Consider the following 27,021-nt stretch of genomic DNA (forward strand, 5'->3'; position numbering starts at 1 on the left):
CAACATTAAAATTATTTTATTTTTTGAAAGGATGTAAAAAACAAAAAAAACAAATGTAATGTATGCCACTTTACACAAGTTCAGGGATGACGGTTACATAAACCTGTAAAACATACCCACCTACAAAAAAAAAAAAAAAATAATAAAAACAATCCCCACTGCAGTTGTGTGAAATTAATGTTGAATAGCATTAGTAACTCCACATTTAAATCATGTTTGGGGGAGATGGGGGATCCAAGTTGTATGCACAAGTGAAATCGTGGCTGTGGCTCTTGAATGCACAGAAATCTGGCTACGGAAAAAAAGTTCCTTTGAGGATGGAGTTTACACGAGAATAAATAAGATCACTCCATGGGAGGCTCCATGATATAGCCATTCTCTGTGGATAAATATCCGTCTCCAGACTGCATCGATTCTTGGTCTAAGTACATATCTTGGCTAGTCTCTTCAACTGGTTCTGGAATCATACCATTATCTGGGACCCTCTCCTCTCTCTTCTCACTGCGGTCACCTCGATCTCTATCCCGCTTGTGTTCTCGATCCCTATCTCTGTCTCTATCACGTCTCCTATCTCTATCTCCTCTTTCCCGGTCCTTATCTCTATCCCTATCTCTATGGCTACGTCTCCTGTCCCGATCGCGGTCTCTCTCTTTATCCCTGTCCTTTTCTCTGTCCCTGTCTCTATCACGTTCTCTACTTTTTTCTTCTGGCTCAGTCTTCAACTCAATGCCATCGATTGCTACATCATCTGCTGGCAAGTCCTCGTTAGTTACTTCTACGGAATCTGGAATTTCCCCCTCAACACGATCGTCTTTCTTTTCCCTATCGCGGTCTCTATCACGCTTGCGATCTCTACTACGACTCCTGCGCTTGCGTTCTCTGTCCTTGTCTTTATCCTTCTCTTTATCCTTATCCTTATCTTTGTCCCTACTCTTTTCTCTACTACGTTTCCTTTCATCCTTTTCACGGCTTCGTGTCCTCCTCCGGCGCTCCCTGGAACGAGTCCTACGCCTCTCTCGCTGCTCCTTATCCCGCTCATGGCTCCTTTCCCCACGGCGATCTCTTTCCCTTTCACGATCCCTAATTAATGCAAACACAATAAATAGTGAGCAATTCTTCTTAAAACAGTGCATAAAGTCAGAGATATACATAATACTTTCTAAAATATCTTGCTTAGAATCGTAACTCTGGTATAAAGAAATGTAAGTTTTTGGTTGGCATCGTCGTACAAAGAGGGGGCCTGCAATAGATGGGCACTTTCTAAAGTAAAACAGTTTTAAAAATGTTTTACTTTAGAAAGTGCCCATCTTTTCAGTATGTTGGGGGCAAATAATTGTTATACATTGGCTGTTTTCAGGCTCTATATATGGACAATTCTTTTGGCTGACCTAGAAAGCTTGGATAAGAAGCTAAAGCACAAAAGGAGAATGGTCAATGAAAGAAATTTTAGCAACCATAAAACCAGAAGTAATGATGGTGCTTAAAGTTGTTTGCCACTTGTAGACCACAGAATTAAATGCAGAAAAAGTTTCCCTGTGTATGTCTTCATACACACTTTAAGTCATATGTAAGTTATATAGAAAATGCCTACACCTTTACACTATATTCTAAAGACAGATTATAATAACAGTAGTGGTTGTACACTGTGTAAGGACTAATGATGACCCTTTTATCTTGCATCTTAGAAACCATTTTGTATATTAAACACACACTACATGGTGGCATATAAACTAATAACTCACCTTTCATCATATCTAGATGTATCATCTCTACCAGAGTGCCGTATATTAACATCTGCTCCACCACGTCTTGTGCCTCCAAGACCACCGCCTAAGATAAATAACCATACGTCAATGAAACAGATCAGTGTTAATGAAATCAGAGACGGTTAAAAGCATTGTTGCATTGCGCAAGACATCAAAACAGGATTAAACTTGCTATATATTTTAGAACACAACTGACGTCATCTGTTAAACTGCGGTTCCTTCACTGGACCAGGTAGTGACTGACAACAATATTCTTACCAAGCCTGCGTGGGCGCCAGCCTTTCACAGTACGTCCTCTTTCAACATCAACCAACACACGCCTTCCATCAATTTTCTTCCCGTCTGCGTGCTTGTACGCCGCTGTAACACACCATCCCCAGAAGGGCAAAAGAAGCAGCCGTTAGCTAAGGTGCCCTGCGTATCTCCCCCCTCCCATTATATTCTTTAAAAAAGGAGGTAAAAAAAAAAAAAAAGATACAGAGAAAAAATTAACTGCATACTAAAAAGTAGATCATTCAAGCAATTAAATTCTCCATGTTGATCAAAGGAATAAAACCGCAGCACCTTTGATTAGATCGTGTGGTGGTATAAAATGACCTAACTAGAAGTCACAAATCTGCGGTGAAGCAGGCGGATGCATCTATTTAGTAATACATTTTTCTGGTCAAATGGGGTTAAAATAATATCTCCATTGACCAGAAAAGAGCATTTAAAGAGACTTAACACCCTCACCCCCAAATCATTCTCCCATAGCCAAATGTTTCCCACTTGTTTGTACCCAGCTGAAAGGGAGAAAAATGCATGTTATAGAAAATCATTTCAGGATTTTTCCAAATCTGTGTGCACTAACCACAATGTGATTTCTAGGTGCAGTATGCACTCCAACTACATAAACTAAGCTAAATCACAATTAAACAGACGTCACTTCTTTCTGCTCACTGGCTATCTAGCATATGGAAACAAAAAAATAATAAAATAAAAATAAAACAAAAAGGAAAATCCCCTGATGTTGAATTGTATGCCAGCTAGAGGTGTGTTCAAAGTGTATACAGACCCCTTTGAAAGTACAAAACACGGGTAGTCAAAAGCTACAGTTAAATACAGCAAGAAGCACTAAACAGAACCACTAAAATAATAAAAAAAAGTTACCTGATGAAACTACTTACAAAAACTTTCAAATTACCGCCTCAAATTCAACGAATTTCATGACGATATCTTGGGAAAGGATGTTTGAATCTTGGAGGGTCCTTTTTATTTTGCTTTTTTTGGAAAGTAGGACATTTCTTACAGCTGAGAAACGCTTACCTGTCTCAGCTGCTCTAGTTTAATCCATTGCAAGCATTTAATTTACTGCGCACGGATAACAGTTGACGGCTGCAGAATACCAATGACTGCTGATTGTGGCTAAAAGTCGCACAGGCTCCTTTTGAGTCTTTATGGCCTTGCATCACTTCTCTGCTTAACTGGCATTATCTGCCCTCTCACAGTATAAAGTCTTTCCTTTGTATTACTCAGGCCAAATAGTACAGCGAGCAGTTTCTGTTGTAAGAATTATACACGGCAGGAAATGGAAACTGCTGTCGATTCCAAACTGACCACAAATAAATTATATTTAAATAAATAATTCCACACAAAAAGGCCAACTCTATGCTTGAAATTACAAAAAAATGCATGTAGATTTACTACCCTACAATGTTCTCGTAAAGTCAGAAGTCGAGATAGAGAAACATCTTACTGGTTTTCCACCAAGCTTACCTGCTCGGCAGATAGGGAGCACGTCACTGCTGAAGAAATCCCTTCCCTGCGTACCACTTTAGAGTTTTTAGATCAATAATTCTACATTGTATGATCAAGATTCTAAACTTGTTCATTTTTTCAACTCTTTACTATGCAAGCTTAGAAAGATGCCAAACTAACATTTGCAATGGCAGGTAATTGACACTTTGGAGGTTAGTAAGCTTTATGAACAAGACAGTTAAGAAGAAGAGACAGACAACTGCATTAAAGGGGCATTGACAGGTGTCTAGCCAATGATGAGGGTTGCTCAGTCTGCAAGGAACTGGCCTAGTTTGTAACCCAGGAACTGCAGTCATCTTGTTAAATGATAAGTTTTCAAACACACACTTGTCCTGAAGAAGGACTAAACAGGAGCTCCTGAGACACAAACCAGGACAGCTCGGACCTTACCTTAATATGCCAGATGTCCACTAAGGGAATAAATAACCTTAAACCATGAACTGACCAATGGATCAAAAAGACACTAACGAGATGGCTTCTCATGCCGGCAGTTTGGAAGAAAGGGGTCAGGGGAATAAAAGGTGGAAAGGGGAGAGAAACAGCAAGTGTGCACTTGAAGTAGAATATCCAAAGACACAGATGGGATAAAGGCCAAGACTAGGGACAAGGATCATGAATTTTGCGTACCAGAAACCCGATCAGGTGGTCGTACCTTCAACAAATCAGAAACAACTGCAACATGGCCGTTTCACTTACACAAACCTACTTTCCCACACCTACCCGTCTTCAGCTTCATCCTTAAAAAAGCGAAGATTTACCATTGCTGGTTGGCTGGCGATTCTTTAATTGCCTCTATTTGATTGAAGCATCATGCGCCAATGAGAAGGCGAGAGGATGTCTCCACTTGCTGTGGCTTACCTGGGCCCTACCATCTCACCTTGAACAAGCTAGTAGGTTTTACATACTGTGAGTGCTTCTAATGAGCAGTCACGAGTCAGGTAATCCTGCTTCTACGTTTCCCTAAACTAAGATTCCATGTTTCTAAATAACCCCCAGAAAAAACCCCACCCAAAAATAAGCGCTTAACTAGACTAACATTTGCAGACATTTATGGTTCCATAAACTTAAAAAATTATTTGCCTTTTGCAAGCATGCTGTTTGGAAACCCATTTAAACAGCAGAGGCTTCTATCATGTCCTAAGTAGGACACAAAAAGCCGGTGGAATGAGGTCACTAAATTAAAGATAAACCTACAGGATCAGTGGCTTATTTGTGATAGTGCCAACATAATGGAAGCACCGTTTGGCCCATGAAATTGTGACTGCAGAAGCGTATCACATGTAAACTTCATCCTCTCTCACCAATTAAAAAAATATATCTAAACAAACCCCACCACTACTTCTGCAAAGCAGCCCATATAGAAACCTAAAGGGAAACTCGCCCTTCTGACAACTCAATCTGCCAGGCAGACTTCGTTTTGATGCACCTTGGCTATGTACTCACTAAAGGCGGTATCCTATTAGCCCCAATGAGATTTAAACCAATCAACAGGCCAGATATCGCAACTGATGGTCATTATTGCTGTATCCAATTAGAGGCTGTTTTGGACCTGTGATCGCATAAAAACACACATGGGATTGGGTACAAGTCCCCGATCCCATGTGATATCGCGGCTCCTTATCGCAGATTGTGCTTCGGGTGCCACATAATCCCAGATAAATGGCAGCATTGGGGGGAAAAGGATGCAGGCATCGGGGTTAATAGGATAGTACACAGCGGTCAAGTACTGCTGCTAATAGGGCACCCAGTGTTGGACAAAGCCTAAGATGCAGCAAACAGATGTGTGCAAAAAGAATTATAGTCAATGTTCAGAACTGAACTAATGTTTGGGTATAACAAGATGCACTAAAGGGGCCTACACACTGGGCGATGAATTCAAAGGTCGATATTACCTACACACTAGACTATATCGATGGTCAATTAGGACAATATGAGATATATAGCCTCCAAATTGACTGGCATGTATCAATGATGAACAATTGCAGGCACGCACATCGCTCACCCCTGATGCATCCACACTGAAAGATATGAACGATATCGTTCATAGGGTCTTTCAAGATATCGCCCAGTGTGTAGGCCCCCTTAACAGCTAGCAAATCTGCTTGGCAGATCAAATTCCCTGGAGGTCGGCTCCCCCTTTAAGCAAGCCTTTTGGCATAAAATGTAACTTATAAAAAGTTACACAGCAAAGAAATCGTTTTACTTAAAAACCTTACCTTTCCAAGCAGATGGAGGTTTATTTTTGATAAGGATTGAGGGACAAAAATGTCCAGTTTATGCAGGTCAGGAGATTGACCCAAAAAATTAAGTGGAAGAATTGTGGCCAAATTTACTGGATTCTTAAGGAAATTAGAAAAAGTCTCAAGGAAACAAAAAAAACAAACAAAAAAAAAAAATAGAAAAAGTGTTGTACGGCATTGTTTAGTAAAAAAACAAAACTAACTTGTGTGTAATAAAAATAGTGATGAGCGGATTCGGTTTTACTCTGTTCTCAAAACGGCATCTTATTGGCTCACGGATGTCACGTGTTTTGGATAGCCAATAAGATGCCGTTTTGAGAACCGAGTAAACTGAGTAAAACCGAATCCGCTCATCACTAAATAAAAATGAGACTTGGAAAGAAAATATTTTGAACACGTGTTAAAAAGACCAGATGGGCCTTCTCCAGTTTCTATTAACCGAAATATGAATATCAATACGTCTGAATGTAATGAAGTCCATTTCAGATCATAATCTGTGGTTTCTTTACAAATAGTGTAAGGCCTAAGAAATGTTGACTGCCCCACCAGTAAGTTGTTATAATGTCTGAAGCCGTACATGTTGTGAATGCAGATTTACGTACAAACCCCCCATGCCCCCCTTTCTAGTATGTGTCCAAGCGGTTAACTGCTGCTAGAGGAGAAGTCCAGCCATGGAGGAAGCTAGCTAAAGCTTACCTACACTGTCTCTCAGCCACACACACTAATTACAGGCCGAGTATGTGTTCATTGGAAATACTACACTTACACAATGGAATACAATTCCCCTAAGCTTCACGTCTCCCTGATTAATTACCCAAGTGTTGTCATGTGGTAAATTAGGGGATGTAGGTAGAGATCAAGTCAGAAGTAACATTTTCTTAGCTTATTACACAGAATGTGAGGAAATATCGTACCCCTTCTGCTTGCCTCACTAGGCAGGCTGATGCCTGTGTAATGTATGTCTCAGACTGTCCAGTATAACTAATGGCTGGGCTGCTGCTTAGTCTGCCTCCCTGTGTCTTGTGTGTAAGTGCTGCAAAGTCTTACCCATCATACAAACCCTTATACCAACCATACAATGAGATGTTGTAAAGGGGAGCATTAGCGTCAGCTGCAAGCCAGCAGTGGCAATTGCCATCACAAAGGTGGCTGCAGTGGCAATAAGAACACAAAATTAATACACCCCCCTCACATTGCACTTTGTACAGATAGTTTTTTTTTTGTAGAAAACATTTTACAGTACTAAGATGGGCAACAGTTATCTACTGAGAAAGGGCATACATCTAGTGTACTGAGCACAAGCGGGACTGCTGCATTATGGGAACCAAACATGGAAAGTGGCCCTCAGTATGTAAGATTAATGCCATGTGTAACTGGATGCATAAAGCACGTTACTCTGCGGGGGTTACAGCTTCAGAATGTTACATTTAACTCATGGCATAACTAAAACATTGTTGCCCATCAACATCTGCCCACATATAGTAGGACCCGCATTACAGTAATCCCAGATTATTTACCAACAATAACTACATCTATTGTGGTCCCAATCTGGGAGCTGTGGCAGGGAGCGTGTGGTGTGCCCTTCAGACACCAGCGCTTGTAATGGAAAAGCGCATCACTACAGTGCACAAACTAGTCTACAATGTGCAACGGCTAGAATACAGAATTCCTATAGAAACTGTTGCACCGCAGCTGGCGAATGATGGAGGTAATCACTTTCATATCAGAGCACAAGAGCCCGTCATCTACAGAACGCAATTTAATAACCCAATAAACGGAATTAAACCGGAAAATAAAAATCTATTACTGACAAACTAACCCATTAATGTGATCTTTTTACAAAGGCTCGGGCAACCTATAGCCCTACAGATGTTGTGAACCGCAAGCCCCAGCATGCTTTGCTGGATAGCGGAGAACCTATAGTTGGCACCTACTACCTCCTACAGCAATAAACCGTTTGCTCCCCCTATGTGTTGAGTGTGGCAATGGGATTAATGGAATTCGGGTACCCACATCAACAACTGATAACTTACCTTCTGGAAACAGCCCTTTAAGTTAAAGGGCATTACACTCATTTACAGTGTATTAACGTTTAATAAATACAAATGCTACAAATGAAATGAAGGTAAATAAAAAGAAACTTACAGTGCATGTCACGTTCATGCTCATACTCTATGAAGGCATATCCACGAGGTTTTGAAGAGCGCTTGCTATATACCATGTGGATCTGAAGGTTTGAAAAAAATACATATTTAAAATTCTCAACTACTCCTAACAGATGTAATTATAAAAGGAGCTGCAGAAATAGTCTAAATTGTAAGAAGACTTCACTTATTACATCCACTTGTGTGCAAAAACCGCAGAACTGAATTATAACTTTGCAGCACGGGAAGTGGGCAGACCAATCAAATTTCTAGAGAAGCCGCCCGTAAGCAGGCCAATACATACCCGTTTAATAGGCCCATACACTTCAAATTCTCTTCTCAGCTTTGATTCCGTTGTGTCGTAGTTCTGAAATACGCAATTTGGGAAAAATATTAAATTGGATGATTCAAATAGCAAATTAAACTTTGGATTCTACAAAAAAACAAACAAACAAACAAACAAACGTTTCTACTGCAATCATATAATATAGGCTCAGTAAGTAAATGCAGGAAACCTACCACTCTGGCAACAAATAGTGTCTTGAAGGCATCTCCTTGGGCATTTTGATCATTGTGCGGATCCCCTAATTGGAAAAGAAAAATTAGATGTCCGGTCACAGCCTGCATTGCAGATTATACAGGTATTTCACACGTTAGGCAAACAGCACAGGCATAATGAGCCTCACACAGGTGAGTCCACGTTAAACAAGGGACTTACAGATTTTCAGTTCATTTTCCACATCTTGCTGTCTTCTCTCGATCTTCTCTCGTCTCTGCAAAAATGTAATTAAAATAAAATTACTGACCCTGCAAACACACCTCAGACACACACTGAACAAAACTGTAAAAGCTCAAACATGAGTACAAACTCCTCAGGCAGGCCTGTGCTTTCTTAGTCTACTGCAGGCCTGGCCAACCTGTGGCTCTCCAGCTGTTGTAAAACTACAAGTCCCATCATGCTTTGCCAGTTTTGCTATTAGGGAATGCTAAAACTGTGGCAAGGCATGCTGGGATGTATAGTTTCACAACATCTGGAGAGCCACAGGTTGGCCAGGCCTGGTCTACTGTATGCCGATTGGTTAAGGAAAAATATAAACAGATCCAGTTACAATAACACCAAGATAAATTTGTCATATAACCATAAAGAAATTAGGAGGATAGCACTGCTACTTCCATTTCCAACCAGACAGTGATTGTTAGGAGAGGTTAAGCCCATGTATTTAGCAAGGAACCTATTGACCGTCAGCCAATGTGAAACCAGGAGTAACCATATAAGCTCTACAATGCATCCTAACTGTGGCGCATCTAAACATGGTGGTCAATGTGAGCGAATCTATGATTTTACTTTACTGATCAACAAAAGAAGCCATGAAAAGATTTCACACAACAGATGCACTGGATTTTTGTGCTTCCCTTTCTGCAAACCAGGCCAGCTAGAAGATGACTGGTATTCGCATGCTCCACCATCCTCTGAGCTACAATGAATGCGCATTTGACTGGAAAACCTTTTGACTAAACTGCGTGGTTTGTTATCAGTTAATATGAAGTGACTATCGGTAACTGCAATGTACCAGCTCAGTGAAAAGGGGGTCCAGTGACCAGGGAATTCAACCTGGCTAGCTTGCAGGGTTGGTTTCGGGAAGGACCTGCGTCACAGTGCAGTGTAAATGGGCAAGCCGGTCGATGCGAACCAGCACCCATACACAGAATAAGGAGAGCCGGCGCTAGATTAGATTATCTCATGTCCAAACACCAGCACTGGTCCAGTGTGCAATAATGTCACCGACCATGTAATAAGCCGGTACAGCCACCATTCTGAAAGGGGTCGCACCCAGGTTGGACCCGTATACAAAAAGTGGATTTTGGTACTTACCAGTTAAATCCTTTTCTTTGAATCCATAGGGAGCACTGGTGTACTCTTGGAATATGGACGGGGCGTTAGCAGGGACAGGTAAATTAAAATATTTAAATTAGTAACCCTCCTCCCACTCCATACTCCCAAGATGCCTCAGTGCTTTTTACCGAGCCAAACAGGAACAAAAGAGGATGAATTACATATAACATTTTAACATAACAGACAACTAGAAAGTTAACACAACAGATAATCACCGCAACATTGAAACAAGCCGGTGATAATATGTTACCATAAGCTATACTGAACTTACCACAAGACAGGTGAAACTGCTCTGGGTGGGCGTCCAATGACCCCTATGGATTTAAAGAAAAGGATTTACCTGGTACCAAAATCCACTTTTCTTCTTCATCCACTAGGGGTCACTGGAGTACTCTTAAGACGTACCAAAGTTTCCCCCTTGGGCGGGAGAAATGGTTTGCACCTGTAACACTAGACAGCCAAAGCTAGATGCTGATGGCGCAAAAGTATCAAACTTTTAAAAGCGCACAAACGTGTGCACTGATGACCATGTAGCTGCACGGCCAAGTTGTGTCGTGGAAGCCCCACGACTTGCTGCCCATGACGTTCCCACAGAACGCGTGGCTAATGTGCTGAAATAGATGCAGGTGGTTGTAAACTAGCATGAAAGTAAGCCTGACAAATGGTCAGCTTAATTCATCTAACCAAGGTCTGTTTGGAAGCTGGCCAACCTACCTCGACTGCATGAGAGAACAAACAATGTATCTGTTTTACATACTTTTGATGTTCGGGCTACATAAACGCGAAGCGCACAAACCACATTCAAAGTAGCTGGAGTTCCTTAACTTTCTGAGAAAACAGGAACTACGAATGGATGATTTAGGTGAAGAGAGACTACCACCTTTGGTAGAACAGCGGGATTCGTCCGAAGTTCCACACTAAGGCTAGGAGAAAATAAGAATTTACTTACCGATAATTCTATTTCTCGTAGTCCGTAGTGGATGCTGGGGACTCCGTCAGGACCATGGGGATTAGCGGCTCCGCAGGAGACAGGGCACAAAAGTAAAAGCTTTAGGATCAGGTGGTGTGCACTGGCTCCTCCCCCTATGACCCTCCTCCAAGCCTCAGTTAGGATACTGTGCCCGGACGAGCGTACACAATAAGGAAGGATTTTGAATCCCGGGTAAGACTCATACCAGCCACACCAATCACACTGTACAACCTGTGATCTGAACCCAGTTAACAGCATGATAACAGCGGAGCATCTGAAAAGATGGCTCACAACAATAATAACCCGATTTTTGTAACAATAACTATGTACAAGTATTGCAGACAATCCGCACTTGGGATGGGCGCCCAGCATCCACTACGGACTACGAGAAATAGAATTATCGGTAAGTAAATTCTTATTTTCTCTGACGTCCTAAGTGGATGCTGGGGACTCCGTCAGGACCATGGGGATTATACCAAAGCTCCCAAACGGGCGGGAGAGTGCGGATGACTCTGCAGCACCGAATGAGAGAACTCCAGGTCCTCCTCAGTCAGGGTGTGCCCCTGACCAAGTATCAGCTCGGCAAAGTTGTAAAGCCGAGACCCCTCGGGCAGCCGCCCAAGATGAGCCCACCTTCCTTGTGGAATGGGCATTTACATATTTTGGCTGTGGCAGGCCTGCCACAGAATGTGCAAGCTGAATTGTACTACACATCCAACTAGCAATCGTCTGCTTAGAAGCAAGAGCACCCAGTTTGTTGGGTGCATACAGGATAACAGCAAGTCAGTTTTCCTGACTCCAGCCGTCCTGGAAACTATATTTTCAGGGCCCTGACAACATCTAGCAACTTGGAGTCCTCCAAGTCCCTAGTAGCCGCAGGTACCACAATAAGCTGGTTCGGGTGAAACACTGACACCACCTTAGGGAGAAACTGGGGATGAGTCCGCAGCTCTGCCCTGTCCGAATGGACAATCAGATATGGGCTTTTTTGAGACAAACGCCGCCAATTCTGACACTCGCCTGGCCGAGGCCAGGGCCAACAGCATGGTCACTTTCCCTGTGAGATATTTCAAATCCACAGATTTGAGCGGTTTAAACCAATGTGATTTTAGGAATCCCAGAACTACGTTGAGATCCCACAGTGCCACTGGAGGCACAAAAGGGGGTTGTATATGCAGTACTCCCTTGACAAACTTCTGGACTTCAGGAACTGAAGCCAATTCTTTCTGGAAGAAAATTGACAGGGCCGAAATTTGAACCTTAATGGACCCCAATTTGAGGCCCATAGACACTCCTGTTTGCAGGAAATGCAGGAAACGACAGAGTTGAAATTTCTTCATGGGGCCTTCCTGGCCTCACACCACGCAACATATTTTCGCCACATGTGGTGATAATGTTGTGCGGTCACCTCCTTCCTGGCTTTGCCCAGGGTAGGAATGACCTCTTCCGGAATGCCTTTTTCCCTTAGGATCCGGCGTTCAACCGCCATGCCGTCAAACGCAGCCGCGGTAAGTCTTGGAACAGACATGGTACTTGCTGAAGCAAGTCCCTTCTTAGCGGCAGAGGCCATGAGTCCTCTGTGAGCATCTCTTGAAGTTCCGGGTACCAAGTCCTTCTTGGCCAATCCGGAGCCACGAGTATAGTTCTTACTCCTCTACGTCTTATAATTTTCAATACCTTGGGTATGAGAAGCAGAGGAGGGAAGACATACACCGACTGGTACACCCACGGTGTTACCAGAACGTCCACAGCTATTGCCTGAGGGTCTTTTGACCTGGCGCAATACTTGTCCAGTTTTTTGTTCAGGCGGGACGCCATCATGTCCACCTTTGGTCTTTTCCAACGGTTCACAATCATGTGGAAGACTTCCCGATGAAGTCCCCACTCTCCCGGGTGGAGGTTGTGCCTGCTGAGGAAGTCTGCTTCCCAGTTGTCCACTCCCGGAATGAACACGGCTGACAGTGCTATCACATGATTTTCCGCCCAGCGAAAAATACTTGCAGTTTCTGCCATTGCCCTCCTGCTTCTTGTGCCGCCCTGTCTGTTTACATGGGCGACTGCCGTGATGTTGTCCCACTGGATCAATACCGGCTGACCTTGAAGCAGAGGTCTTGCTAAGCTTAGAGCATTGTAAATTGCCCTTAGCTCCAGTATATTTATGTGGAGAAAAATCTCCAGACTTGATCACACTCCCTGGAAATTTTTTCCCTGTGTGACTGCTCCCCAGCCTCTCAGGCTGGCCTCCGTGGTCACCAGCATCCAATCCTGAATGCCGAATCTGCGGCCCTCTAGAAGATGAGCACTCTGTAACCACCACAGGAGAGACACCCTTGTCCTTGGAGATAGGGTTATCCGCTGATGCATCTGAAAATGCGATCCGGACCATTTGTCCAGCAGATCCCACTGAAAAGTTCTTGCGTGGAATCTGCCGAATGGAATCGCTTCGTAATAAGCCACCATTTTTCCCAGGACTCTTGTGCAATGATGCACTGACACTTTTCCTGGTTTTAGGAGGTTCCTGACTAGCTCGGATAACTCCCTGGCTTTCTCCTCCGGGAGAAACACCTTTTTCTGGACTGTGTCCAGAACCATCCCTAGGAACAGCAGACGTGTCGTCGGAAACGGCTGCGATTTTGGATATTTAGAATCCACCCGTGCTGTCGTAGAACTACTTGAGATAGTGCTACTCCGACTTCCAACTGTTCTCTGAACCTTGCCCTTATCAGGAGATCGCCCAAGTAAGGGATAATTAAGACGCCTTTTCTTTGAAGAAGAATCATCATTTCGGCCATTACTTTGGTAAAGACCCGGGGTGCCGTGGACAATCCAAACGGCAGCGTCTGAAACTGATAGTGACAGTTCCGTACCACGAACCTGAGGTACCCTTGGTGAGAAGGGCAATTTGGGACATGGAGGTAAGCATCCTTGATGTCCAGGGACACCATATAGTCCCCTTCTACCTGGTTCGCTATCACTGCTCTGAGTGACTCCATCTTGATTTGAACCTTTGTATGTAAGTGTTCAAAGATTTCCCATTTAGAATAGGTCTCACCGAGCCGTCTGGCTTCAGTACCACAATATAGTGTGGAATAATACCCCTTTCCTTGTTGTAGGAAGGGTACTTTGATTATCACCTGCTGGGAATACAGCTTGTGAATTGTTTCCAATACTGCCTCCCTGTCGGAGGAAGACGTTGGTAAAGCAGACATCAGGAGCCTGCGAGGGGGAGACGTCTCGAATCTCCAGTCTGTACCCCTGGGATACTACTTGTAGGATCCAGGGGTCCACTTGCGAGTGAGCCCACTACGCGCTGAAACTCTTGAGACGACCCCCCCACCGCACTTGAGTCCGCTTGTACGGCCCCAGCGTCATGCTGAGGACTTGGCAGAAGCTGTGGAGGGCTTCTGTTCCTGGGAATGGGCTGCCTGCTGCAGTCTTCTTCCCTTTCCTCTATCCCTGGGCAGATATGACTGGCCTTTTGCCCGCTTGCCCTTATGGGGACGAAAGGACTGAGGCTGAAAAGACGGTGTCTTTTTCTGCTGAGATGTGATTTGGGGTAAAAAAGGTGGATTTTCCAGCTGTTGCCGAGGCCACCAGGTCCGATGGACCGACCCCAAATAACTCCTCCCCTTTATACGGCAATACTTCCATGTGCCGTTTGGAATCTGCATCACCTGACCACTGTCGTGTCCATAAACATCTTCTGGCAGATATGGACATCGCACTTACTCTTGATGCCAGAGTGCAAATATCCCTCTGTGCATCTCGCATATATAGAAATGCATCCTTTAAATGCTCTATAGTCAATAAAATACTGTCCCTGTCAAGGGTATCAATATTTTCAGTCAGGGAATCCGACCAAGCCACCCCAGCGCTGCACATCCAGGCTGAGGCGATCGCTGGTCGCAGTATAACACCAGTATGTGTGTATATACCTTTTTAGGATATTTTCCAGCCTCTCAGCTGGCTCCTTGAGGGCGGCCCTATCTGGAGACGGTACCGCCACTTGTTTTGATAAGCGTGTGAGCGCCTTATCCACCCTAAAGGGTGTTTCCCAACGCGCCCTAACTTCTGGCGGGAAAGGGTATACCGCCAATAATTTTCTATCGGGGGAAACCCACGCATCATCACACACTTCATTTAATTTATCTGATTCAGGAAAAACTACAGGTAGTTTTTTCACACCCCACATAATACCCTTCTTGTGGTATTTGTAGTATCAGAAATATGTAACACCTCCTTCATTGCCCTTAACATGTAACGTGTGGCCCTAAAGGAAAATGCGTTTGTTTCTTCACCGTCGACACTGGAGTCAGTGTCCGTGTCTGTGTCGACCGACTGAGGTAAATGAGCGTTTTACAGCCCCTGACGGTGTTTGAGACGCCTGGACAGGTACTAATTTGTTTGCCGGCCGTCTCATGTCGTCAACCGACCTTGCAGCGTGTTGACATTATCACGTAATTCCTTAAATAAGCCATCCATTCCGGTGTCGACTCCCTAGAGAGTGACATCACCATTTCAGGCAATTGCTCCGCCTCCTCACCAACATCGTCCTCATACATGTCGACACACACGTACCGACACAGCACACACACAGGGAATGCTCTGATAGAGGACAGGACCCCACTAGCCCTTTGGGGAGACAGAGGGAGAGTTTGCCAGCACACACCAAAAACGCTATAATTATACAGGGACAACCTTTATATAAGTGTTTTTCCCTTATAGCATTTTAATATATATATACATATCGCCAAATAAGTGCCCCCTCCTCTCTGTTTTAACCCTGTTTCTGTAGTGCAGTGCAGGGGAGAGCCTGGGAGCCTTCCCACCAGCATTTCTGTGAGGGAAAATGGCGCTGTGTGCTGAGGAGAATAGGCCCCGCCCCCTTTTCGGCGGGCTTCTTCTCCCGTTTTTCTGAGACCTGGCAGGGGTTAAATACATCCATATAGCCCCCAGGGGCTATATGTGATGTATTTTTAGCCAGAATAAGGTACTATCATTGCTGCCCAGGGCGCCCCCCCCCCCCCCCAGCGCCCTGCACCCTCAGTGACCGCTGCTATGAAGTGTGCTGACAACAATGGCGCACAGCTGCAGTGCTGTGCGCTACCTTATGAAGACTGAAGAGTCTTCTGCCGCCGTTTCTGGACCTTCACTTTTCGGCATCTGCAAGGGGGGTCGGCGGCGCGGCTCCGGGACGAACCCCAGGGTGAGACCTGTGTTCCGACTCCCTCTGGAGCTAATGGTGTCCAGTAGCCTAAGAAGCCAATCCATCCTGCACGCAGGTGAGTTCACTTCTCTCCCCTAAGTCCCTCGTAGCAGTGAGCCTGTTGCCAGCAGGACTCACTGAAAATAAAAAACCTAACAAACTTTTACTCTAAGCAGCTCTTTAGGAGAGCCACCTAGATTGCACCCTTCTCGGCCGGGCACAAAAATCTAACTAACTGAGGCTTGGAGGAGGGTCATAGGGGGAGGAGCCAGTGCACACCACCTGATCCTAAAGCTTTTACTTTTGTGCCCTGTCTCCTGCGGAGCCGCTAATCCCCATGGTCCTGACGGAGTCCCCAGCATCCACTTAGGACGTCAGAGAAAAGCAGTTTTCCAAGTTAGAAACTTAACATCCACTTGTTGTAAGGGTTCAAAAGTTGAGGACTGCAAAGGGTATAAAATTAGATTCAAGTCCCATGGTACTGTAGGTGGTATAAATGGAGGTTGATATCTAAGGACACCTTGCAGGAACATATGCACTGTTGGGAAAAGAGCTAAACGGCGCTGAAAGAAAATTGACAGAGCAGAGACCTGCACCTTTAGTGTAGCTAAACGTAGTCCTCCATCTAAGCCCGTCTGTAAAAATAGCAAAAGACAGGATAATGTGAAAGATGTTGGAAACTTCCGAGCTTCACACCAACCAATATAAGCTCGCCAAATCCTGTGATAATGAGCTGCTGTAATTGGCTTCCTAGAACGTAACATGGTTGGTATAACAGACTCTGGAATGCCCTCTCGTCTTGAGAGCAGTTTCAACAGCCACCCTGTCAAACGCAGCTGTGCTAAATTGGGGTGAAGAAACGGACCCTGTTGCAGGTGGTCTGGATGTACCGGAAGCGGCCATGGACTGTCTGCAAGTAGACCGCAGAGATCCGAGAACCACGCTCTCCGAGGCCAATGAGGCGCCACTAGTATGACGGTCATGGATTCTCTTGATCCGCTTTAGCAACCGAGAAAGCAACGGAAATGGTGGAAATAGATACACAAAGCTGTACGGCCACGCTATCGTGAGAGCATCCACTGCCTTTGGATCTCTTGGTGTCTGATGATTTTGGCGAGATGCCATTAGATCCACCTGTGGGTAACCCCACCGCTGGACTAACATCTGGAACACTTCTGGATGTAAAGCCCATTCTCCTGGATGCAAATCCTAACGACTGAGATAACCTGCTTCCCAGTTCACTCCTGGAATGAACACTGCCGACAATATCACTTGGTGGTGCTCGGCCCAATTCAGGATTCAAGCAACTTCTCGCATGGCCATATGACTTTGAGTCCCTCCTTGTTTGTTGATGTATGCGCCTGCTGTCGGGTTGTCTGACTGAACCTGAACAGTCTGAGACTGGAGGATGTGAACTGCCTATTGCAGAGTGCTTTAAACTGCCCTGAGTTCCAGAACATTGACAGTAATCTTTCTCACTCTGACCATAGACCCTGAAGCTGACAATGTAGGACCACTGCTCCCCAACCTCTGAGACTTGTGTCTATCGTCAGAGTTTTCCAATTCCAGACTCCGAAACTTGTTCCCGCTGTGAGATTTATTTTTTATCTGGAGCCAGAGTAGTGATACTCTGGCCCTTGGAGACAACCACACAATTTGATGAATTTGTAGATGAAACCTGATCACTGCGCGAGAAGATCTAGCTGAAAAGGACGCAAGTGAAATCTTCTGAAATGGAGTGCTTTGAAAGACACCACCATCTTCCCAACAGACAAATGCACCGAGACTGTCCATGGTTTGAGCACTAACTGTACCAGATGACCAATACTTTGTGCTCTCTTCTGGCAGATAAATTCATTGATCCACCGTATCCAGAATCAGTCCTAGAAACTAAATTCTTTGAGAGGGACCAGGCTTTATTTTTTTTAAATTGACAATCCAACCGTGCTGAACTAGTACATTAGTAAGGCATTTTGAAGGAGAATTTGTTAACACGAAGCCTTGATGAGAAGGTCGTCTAAGGACGGAATTCTTATCAATCCCAGACATCTGAGATGAGCAATCATCACAGACATCACTTTTGTGAATACCCGAGGCGCTGATGAGAGGCCAGACGGTAGTGCCTGAAATTGATAATGGTTTTGTTATACTGCAAACCTTAAGTACGCCTGATGCAGTGACCAAATTGGAATGTGTAAGTACGCATACTTGAGATCCAGCAAAATCATGAATTCCTGTGGTTCCAAACCTGCAATCACTGACCGCAGGCATTCCACCTTGAATGTGTAGTAAGTGACATACAGATTGAACCCTTTTAGGTTCAATATCGGTCTGACTGAGCCGTCCGGCTTTGGTACTACAAAAAGATTGGAACAAAACCCTTGACCTTGTTGGTGTACTGGTACCTGAACTAAAACTTCTGAATCTACGAGAGACTGGATAGCCGTCTGCAGAACTGCATTCTTGTCTGCTGACAGAGGCACACGTGTCTTCAAAAACCACATCGGTGGTAGACAATTCAGCTCTATTTTGTAACCTTTGAACGCTAGATTGCGGATCCACCCATCTGTGGAAGTCTGAAACCACACCAGGTGAAACGTTTGAAGGCGGCCTCCCACAACTGAAGATCCAAGATGGGCTGAAAGCCAGTCATGCCACTGGTTTGTCAGCAGTCTGAGTCTTGACGACTGTTAGTGGTTTGTTTTAAACCACGTCTACTCTAAACAGTTGTTCCTCGAGCACGGCCTCGAAAGGTCCGAGGTCTAAAAGATTTGAACACTGGTCCATATTTCCTTTTAGGCACTGGTGCGGGCAACGGTAGGAAAACAGACTTTCCCCCAGTAGCCTGAGAAATCCATTTGTCCAACTCTGGGCCAATAACATATGGCCAGTGTAAGGCAATGCCTCTATTCCTTGTTTTGACTCTGCCTGCCAAAGACGTAATTAAAGCACCCGCCGGGCCGCTATTAGGGAAGCGGAAAGCTGAGAACTAACTTGTCCGACATCCATAGAAGCCAAATCACTGCTGATCAGCCAGCACGGCAGGACCCCCAACCCAACGGCTGCAGACAATGGCAGCCGCTGGGAAAGGGTAATCTAAACTCCCCCCCCCCCCCCCCCAAACGCACCCCTGTGTACCTGGCAGCTGTCTTAGGGGTAAAATGTATCATTGCAATGGTCGCGATGTTATCGATATTCCCGACCGATGTTCCGGAAAAGTGATTTTTTTTTTAAAGAAAAATATATATATTTTTTAAATTAACTAAAATCATGTTGGATAAGGTTAAATTCGTGTTCCTCACCTAATTCACTCGAAAAACCCCCAACAATTTCGGAGCGGTTTTTTTGGGGGGAAAATAGTCAGTTAAGTGGTTAAGAGACTCTGAATAAGGAAAACATACAGTCACCCTTTGTCTCTTAGCAAATAAAACCTCATCTTTTGACTGAGGCTCCATGTCTCAGTGAAATCTAGCACCTGGCATACTGCCCTGATAAGATCATCAATGCCCGGGCTATCAGTATCCTCACTATCTGACTCCTGGTCCAATTCACCTTCCTCTTCTTTTTCCTGAGATATAAGGTCTGGCATTGAATCATCAGAATGTAACACAGAGGAAGCCGGTAAAGCATAAGACAAACGATGACTACTCTTAGGAATAGAACTATTCATGGACTTTTGTAAACCCTGTAAAATTCTAGAAATATCCTGAGCCTATTCTGGCTGCTCAGATGGCATTCTCCTTGAGTCAGACCTAGCTGCCTCACAAGTCTTTCGGTGCAGCGGACAATTCTGACCTTAAATCAGCCATCACACCTGCCATAACCACCCAAAATCCCCCATTTGGACCCGAATTAACAAGACACTGGGCAAGTGGAAAATTCATCACGTAACACACTATCACAGACATTGCAGACATGCTGCTTCTTCCATTTTGTATTAGCTTTACTCATCATGCACACAGACAGTACAACAGTGAAACACAAGTTCGCACTCAGTAAAAAAAATTAAATGAAGTGCATATAAAACAGAGTGCACAAATTCAGAGTTGATCGCAGCAGCAAATTTGTTAGCAGTTGGGCAAAACCATGCTGCACTGCAGGGGGGGGGGGGGGGGGGGGGGGGCGCAGATATAACATGTGCAGAGAGAGTTGGATTTGGGTGGGTTATACGGTTTCTGTGCAGGGTAAATACTGGATGCTTTATTTTTACACTGCAATTTAAATTTCAGTTTGAATACACCCCACCCAAATCTAATCTCTCTCTGTACGTGTTATATCTGCCCCCCCCTGCAGTGCACACGGTTTTGCCCAACTGCTAACTAATTTGCTGCTGCGATCAACTCCGAATTAGGCCCTTGGTACACACTAAGTTCTGTACTGAAACTCCTACTAACAACCTTGCCTCCACCAGTGGCCACGTATTGTAGGACTGACAACAGGAAACAGGTAGTCATTTTAAAATGGCATCACCATGTGCTTTTGAACATATAAACATTAGGTTAAACACATACGTAATACATAAACCCTTATTAATATCCAAGTTTCCCCCTTATAATGAGGGGAATCTTAAGGACCACCATTAAAAACTCCCCCCGCCGCTCTCTGCAGTGAGCCGCGCGCTGTGTGTGTAAGCCCCGGCTAGCTGTCTCCCCCTTGCTAGCATCTGTGAGCGCGGGCGGTGGCCAGCGGTAGCAGGGGAAGCTGACCGCTGCTGAAATCAGTGGAGCGGACGGTGCAGTGCGTCTGAGAGCCGGGGAACCAGCTCACCGTGACCGAAATCCAAGGAGAGGGCGCAATACGGCTGAGAGCTGTGGAGCGGTGACAGCGCCCAGCAGCAGTAGAGTGAGCTGTTCGCGACTAGGCGCCGGGGAGCAAACATATAAACATAGCTTCCCCACACACGGCGGGCAGCTCCACATCAACAAAACAGCCCCAGTGGAGCGGTGGCAGCGGGAGCTACGCACTCCCCAGCTGTGGAGGCTCCAACTGGGCTTCTCATGAGCACTGTACAGCTCTGTTTGCAATCAAGGCTGAAATCAGCCAACGCTATGGCGGGGCCCCTCTGTATGAGCGCCGACAAGCCTTTGCTGCACTCAGCAGCACACAGAAAAAAGTTTTAGAAAAGAAAAAAGTCTGGAGTCTTCCAAAATGTGCCCTTCCCTGTGAAGGCGCAAAAATAAAAAACACTGAGGCATCTTCAGAGTATGGAGGATGAGGAGGGTTACTAATTTAAATATTTAAATGTGCCTGTCCCTGCTAAAGCCCCATCCATATTCCAAAAGTACTCCAGTGACCCCTAGTGTATGACGAAGAAATCCTAAGTGACCCCGTGCTTTCACAAGGACTTATAATCCATTTTTATATGTGCACTAAATCAGGGCTGACTGCTTTCTAAAATACCTGATAACATTCTAAAAGATCCTTGGGGCAAGAATTCTTTCCACATATGTATCAAACACCCGATTATTTATCAACTATTTCTCTGTGACGTAATCTTAAGAAATTTGGAAACCCTAAATAGCGCCATAAATGCATGATAACTGTCGGAAAAGATGGCCTCACTTAACGAAGCCAGCAAAATTAGCGATGCACTAAACATTAACACTTTAAATATGACTGCTAACTAGCGAAAATCTCAGCAGTTTACAAAATCCTGTAGCCTATTCTATTTGGCACACAGCGTTCAAAGTATGTGTAATGACACTTCGCACTGCAAATAACACTCTGGTTTCCATTACATTCAGCCTGTGTGGGTTTCGGTTATCTCAACAAGCAGGTCTTACCTTCCTTTCCATCCGTTCATCCCGGGTCTCTGCTCTGGTTGGTGGCGGGGCATCACGAGGGTCCTGCACACAGGAAGAAATTAAATACAATTCAGCAATGAAAACAACAAGTAATTCAAATTGAGATACTTTATCAGTAAAGAAAGAATGTTCTCACCTCAAACTCCCTAATGTAAGGAGCAATACCACAGTATGGCTGGTTGTGGTGTTTTTCATGAGGTAGCTTCTCCAAAGGTGGCAGGTATGGAACTGGATCTCTGGGCGCAAACAGAGCCAACAGGTTGGGGGGCAAAAACTGCGTCATTTTGAAGAACTGTAGTAAAAAAAATACACACATGTATGAAGTTGCTATGGTAAGAACAGAACCAACACAAATGCACTGTGCACAACAATATAAAGTACAACGCACCCTCTCCACACACAACTTTCCTTCTTAATCAATGTCACCTGTGAGATTATAATAGCACCAATGCACATAAGTTATAGTTACCAACAACTCACGCAGAATGTCATTTTGGTTACAGTCATTGGATACATGTTTCAGAGTAGTCCCTTTACTGCTCGCTCAGATTTTTATTTAAATATGGTCTCTTAATTACCCTTCCAAAGGTCCATACACACTGAGCGCTTTTCCCCCCTGCCCAGCGATGTCAGCGGGGGTGAGCGGCATTCCATAGCAGGACGCTATGGCAAGCCGCTCACCACGCCGTTCATCTACTGGTAATACCAGTAGATGAACGGCGAATGACAGTGATGAAGCGGGAGCGCGCATCAGCGCTCACCGCTCAATGTTTGGCCATACACACTGGGCAGCTTTGAGCTGCTCTCAGCTCAACACACCAAAAGTGACCTGCTTTCAGCTCAAAATCACCCAGTGTGTATGCGCCTTAAGCAATACATAATGTAAACCAACATGTTCAACCCACATAACTATTTGCAAGTTTACTTATACCCCTTTCAAACCAAAATACTGTTCCATCCTGGGTTACTGAACACCATTTCAAGCGTTGTCACAGCAGCTGAAACCTCCCCATTCACACCACGTGCTGGAGCTGGGACTCGGCAGGAAAAAACCCTTTCAGGCTGCACTCGTGCGCAGTCTGCCTGAACTTCCAACCCTTGGGGCAAAATGTAATGACGCCCGAGGGGTGGTCTTCTGTATACCGGCGGTCGGGCTCCCGGCGCTCAGTATACCGACGCCGGGAGCCCGACAGCCGGCATACCGACACTTATTTTCCCTCGTGGGGGTCCACGACCCCCATAGAGGGAGAATAAAATAGTGTGGCGCGCGTAGCGCGTTAGCGTGGCGAGCGCAGCGAGCCCGCAAGGGGCTCATTTGCGCTCGCCTCACTGACGGTAAGCCGGCGGTCGGGCTCCCGGCGCCGGTATGCTGGTCGCCGGGAGCCCGACCGCCGGCCAGCCGTAGTGAACCCACGCCCGAGATCACCAGAGGTGCGAGCTGCCGGTCGATTTCTGACATTTATTTTTAAAGGGGCTATTACTTACAAGGCAAGGTTTGCCTTGTAAGTGATTGGCCCTTTAAAAAACCCCATCTGGGACCGGTTGGCATCTCGTACCTCTGCGTCACTGCATCCGGCCTTTGAAGATTATGATATCACCAAGCGCCGTTGAGCCAACACTCTGGTCTTTTTAGCGTGACCCGGGTCGCACCATTCATACCACATTCGACCAGGGTCGGATACCCGAGTAATGCAACCCAGACAGACCCTTTCACACCAAGCCAAGACACGGGTTACCCTGGCAATATTCCAGGTCAGAAGCTTGGTGTGAAAGGGGTATTACAGGTTGAGTATCCCATATCCAAATATTCCGAAATACAGATTTTTTTGCGAGACTGAGATAGTGAAATCTTTGTTTTCTGATGGCTCAATGTACACAAACTATGTTTAATAGACAAAGTTATTAAACATATTGTATTATAAGACCTTCAGGCTGTGTATAAGGTGTATATGAAACAAATGAATTGTGTGAATGTACACAATTTTTTTTATGCAGAAAGTTATTAAACATATTGGCTAAAATTGCCTTCAGGCTGTGTGTATAAGGTGTATATGAAACATAAATGTATTCTATGCTTAGATTTAGGTCCCATCGCCACGATATCTCATAATATGCAATTATTCCAAAATACGGAAAAATCCGATCTACAAAATTCTTCTGGTCCCAAGCATTTCGGATATGGGATACTCAACATGTACTAACATTTAACCCATAGTTATTACCAGTGGGTATTACACATATGCAATCTAGAAATGGCCAGAGATCTGCCTCTGAATTAGCACAAACACTGTAGGTAAGCCCCCCCATAGCCTAACCCTAACCTTTACCCACTGCACAGCCGAACCCTAACCAGCCTAAACCTAACCCCCCACGTCCTGACCCTAACCTGGCTCAGCATACTTACGGTCGGGATTCTGACATCATGATCGCTGGTATGGCGACTGGATACCCCATAATCAGTGCATTCACTTTGATTTTAGCCTTCTTTTGTACCTCACCAGCACTTCTATCTTCCCCCTTACTACTCAGGTAACTCAGACATTACGTATATGCTCGTAATTCAATGTGTTTGTATTGTTACCCTATAAATGTACTCTAATGTCATATACATTATTGAACAAATCAGTAAAGTCCCCAAAGTACCTGGCAGCTGCTTGTTTCTCCAATTTATTTTACCTGTAACACTGAATGCACGAGAAAAGCACGTACACCCTCATTCTATGGGTGGTATTCAAATGCTATATCACGCCCAATCTCCTTTCTAAAATGATCCCCGTTATCGTGCCCATAGTAATCAGGTTTAGCTCTGTAAAGCTTTGGGTGCCTTGCTACTCCAGGGGGGTGGTCTTCAGGTTGCAGACTGTCAGGATCCCAGTGCCGGAATACCGACAGATATTCTCCCTCGTGGGGGTCCACAACCCCCCTGGAGGGGAAAATAAATAGTGTGGTGCGCCACCGTGGCCAGCGCAGCCCAAGGGGCTTATTTGCGCTCGCCACGCTGTCGTTATGCGGGCGGCCGGGCTCCCGGCGCCGGGAGTCCGGCTGCCGGCATACCATACTACACCCATCCAGGGGTAGCGAGCTGAAATAATGATACCAAGCCCCCAAGAGCAGAAATAGAACGGGTGTGAAAAGGATTGAATACCGCCCTTTGAATCCCACCCTTGTTTGCTTTGAACCAGATGCTATATCTAAAGTACAATAAACAGTACTCAGACAATTGTTTGCAGCCCCCACTGTATATTAACCTTGCTGTATAAATAGCGAGGACAGTGGCTGCAGAAGGCCTAGGTCACCTTTTCCCATATGGTACCAGATATCTCAGTATAACCGCCATTGTTCCACACATCACTCTTGTATGGCAAGGTGAATGCATGACCCTAAAACAGTAGTCTGACTCTGTACACCATGGGTCTTTAACCTGTGGCCTTCCAGCTGCTGTGGAACTACACATCTCAGCATGCCCTGCCCCAGTTTCAGCATACCTTAACAGCAAAACTGTGGCAGAGCATGCTGGGATGTGTAGTTCCTAAGCAGCTGGAGGGCCGCAGGTTGAAGACCCATGCTGTACACAACCAGTGTCCCTCAGATGGCTGGGGAAGAAGCAGCGGGAGGCTGCCACGTCTTTGTTCCACGTAAACCCTGATCTGTGCCAGAGCTCACCAGGACGGTCAGATGGGTAGCACCGATTGACCTAAGCAGTCCACCACCACGGCCAGAGATACTGATAACCATAATAACAGTGTAAGGGGGGGGGGGTGAATAAGGATTGTGCGCAACATACTGTACATGGCCATCCCCACTATAGACAGTGTGTGTGTGAGAGTGTGTGTGTGTATATGTAATATATATATATATATATATATATATATATATATATATACACATACATATACACACACACACACATGGTCTTGTTCACAGTGACCATCCTGTTCCCCGGCTGCTGCACTCTGGTGCACAGGGGCCTCGGCTCACACATGGCACCGGGCGGGCTCTGCAGACAATGAGATCCTGGTTCCCGCCGCGCGCGCACAGGCAGGCCACACCGGGTAGGTACCGGTCCTCGCGCCTGATTACGCCTGCGGGCTGCTGACGAGTGTGAAGGGCTACTGGGCCCTGTCTATTGCCAAGCCGCTCCATGAGCTGGTGAACTACAAGTCCCAGCGCCCCCTCCTCAGGCCATCTCACCCGGTACAGCACAAAGGACGCAGCGGCTGCGGAGCCTCTCTGTGCAGCGCACACCAAGCACCCCGTGGCGGGAGATCGTGTCCCTTATACCGTGACGGGGGTGGGGGGGAAACCCGGCGTCCCCTCCCGCCCAGCCTAGCTGCCGCACACCGACCGAGTGTGCCCACGTGCGTGAGCGGCGCCGGGTCACCAACGCGAGCCGCCCCAGTCCTTCCCTGACCACCCCCCTGCCCTCCTCCCGCTCTTACCGAGCCAGTGTCCGCTGACCGAGCGCTGCAGCTCCGCTCTCCTCCCGTCTGGCAGTACTGCGAGGCCGCGCGGCGTGTGACCAGGCCTCAGTCAGCGCGTACACAGATCCCTCCGCCAACACAACGGCCGGACACTGCGAAGCCTCGCCTATATCAAGTCACATAACAGTGCGCTGCCGCTTCCCGTGACGTCAACAAGAAAAAAGTTCCTGTTCCCTAATGTCAACATGATGTGTTACTGGATGATTTCCAGGGACACCTTGCTGCTGACAGTAAGCCTCTGAGCCAAGCAATACTGTATACAGTAACACACATTATAACTATAATGATATGGTGAATACATTATAATGCTATATCAAAATGTCTGGATTGATGGTTGTATAAAATCGCATCATCACGTCACTGCGTCCAACGTACAACGTTACGAATCGCTGTTTGGAATAACGGGGGCGATGCCACAATAACACCCCCATATCACCCAACATTTGAGAGGCGGTGTAAGAGGGCGGCGGTGCGTGTGGTGGTGCCTGCTGCCGTGCAGGTGTAGTTTCGGTACTCACCAGGTGCCGCTCTCTCTCACCTTCAGGTACCGGAACCTTCAACGGACCTGGCAATCTTCAGTCGGATCCGGACACGGCGATTCCCTCTCGGAGCTGACAGACGAACGAGCTGAGGAGAAAATAGTCTACCTTAAGGGGGGTATCAACCCTTCTTCCACCGGAAAAGGGGATACCCCAGGGGTGACGGCGACCTTCACCGGT

At 45.7% G+C, this 27,021-nt stretch overlaps 1 protein-coding gene across 1 annotated transcript; it reads right to left on the minus strand.

Moving 5' to 3' along the window:
* SNRNP70 (small nuclear ribonucleoprotein U1 subunit 70) lies at positions 1-26,397 on the minus strand. Its single transcript, XM_063942444.1, has 10 exons — positions 26,261-26,397; positions 21,958-22,113; positions 21,801-21,863; positions 8,666-8,720; positions 8,467-8,531; positions 8,252-8,314; positions 7,949-8,030; positions 2,025-2,126; positions 1,743-1,830; positions 1-1,080 (listed from the first exon to the last, which is right to left on the minus strand). The coding sequence occupies exons 2-10, from the start codon at positions 22,102-22,104 to the stop codon at positions 345-347; spliced, it is 1,401 nt and encodes a 466-aa protein (XP_063798514.1). The 5' UTR covers positions 22,105-22,113; positions 26,261-26,397; the 3' UTR covers positions 1-344.
* Positions 26,398-27,021: the final 624 nt, after the last annotated feature.

Source organism: Pseudophryne corroboree, chromosome 10 (assembly GCF_028390025.1).
Source record: "Pseudophryne corroboree isolate aPseCor3 chromosome 10, aPseCor3.hap2, whole genome shotgun sequence".
Classification (NCBI taxonomy): Eukaryota; Metazoa; Chordata; class Amphibia; order Anura; family Myobatrachidae; genus Pseudophryne; species Pseudophryne corroboree.

What these genes read in the sequence shown, in the direction of transcription:
- SNRNP70 (XM_063942444.1), bottom strand. Translation starts at nt 22,104, where the DNA reads ATGACGCAGTTTTTGCCCCCCAACCTGTTGGCTCTGTTTGCGCCCAGA. An exon ending in GGAAAATGAACTGAAAATCT is followed by an intron (nt 8,532 to 8,665) that starts GTAAGTCCCTTG and finishes TTTTCCAATTAG; the next exon opens with GGGATCCGCACAATGATCAA. An exon ending in TGTATGGGCCTATTAAACGG is followed by an intron (nt 8,031 to 8,251) that starts GTATGTATTGGC and finishes TCAAACCTTCAG; the next exon opens with ATCCACATGGTATATAGCAA.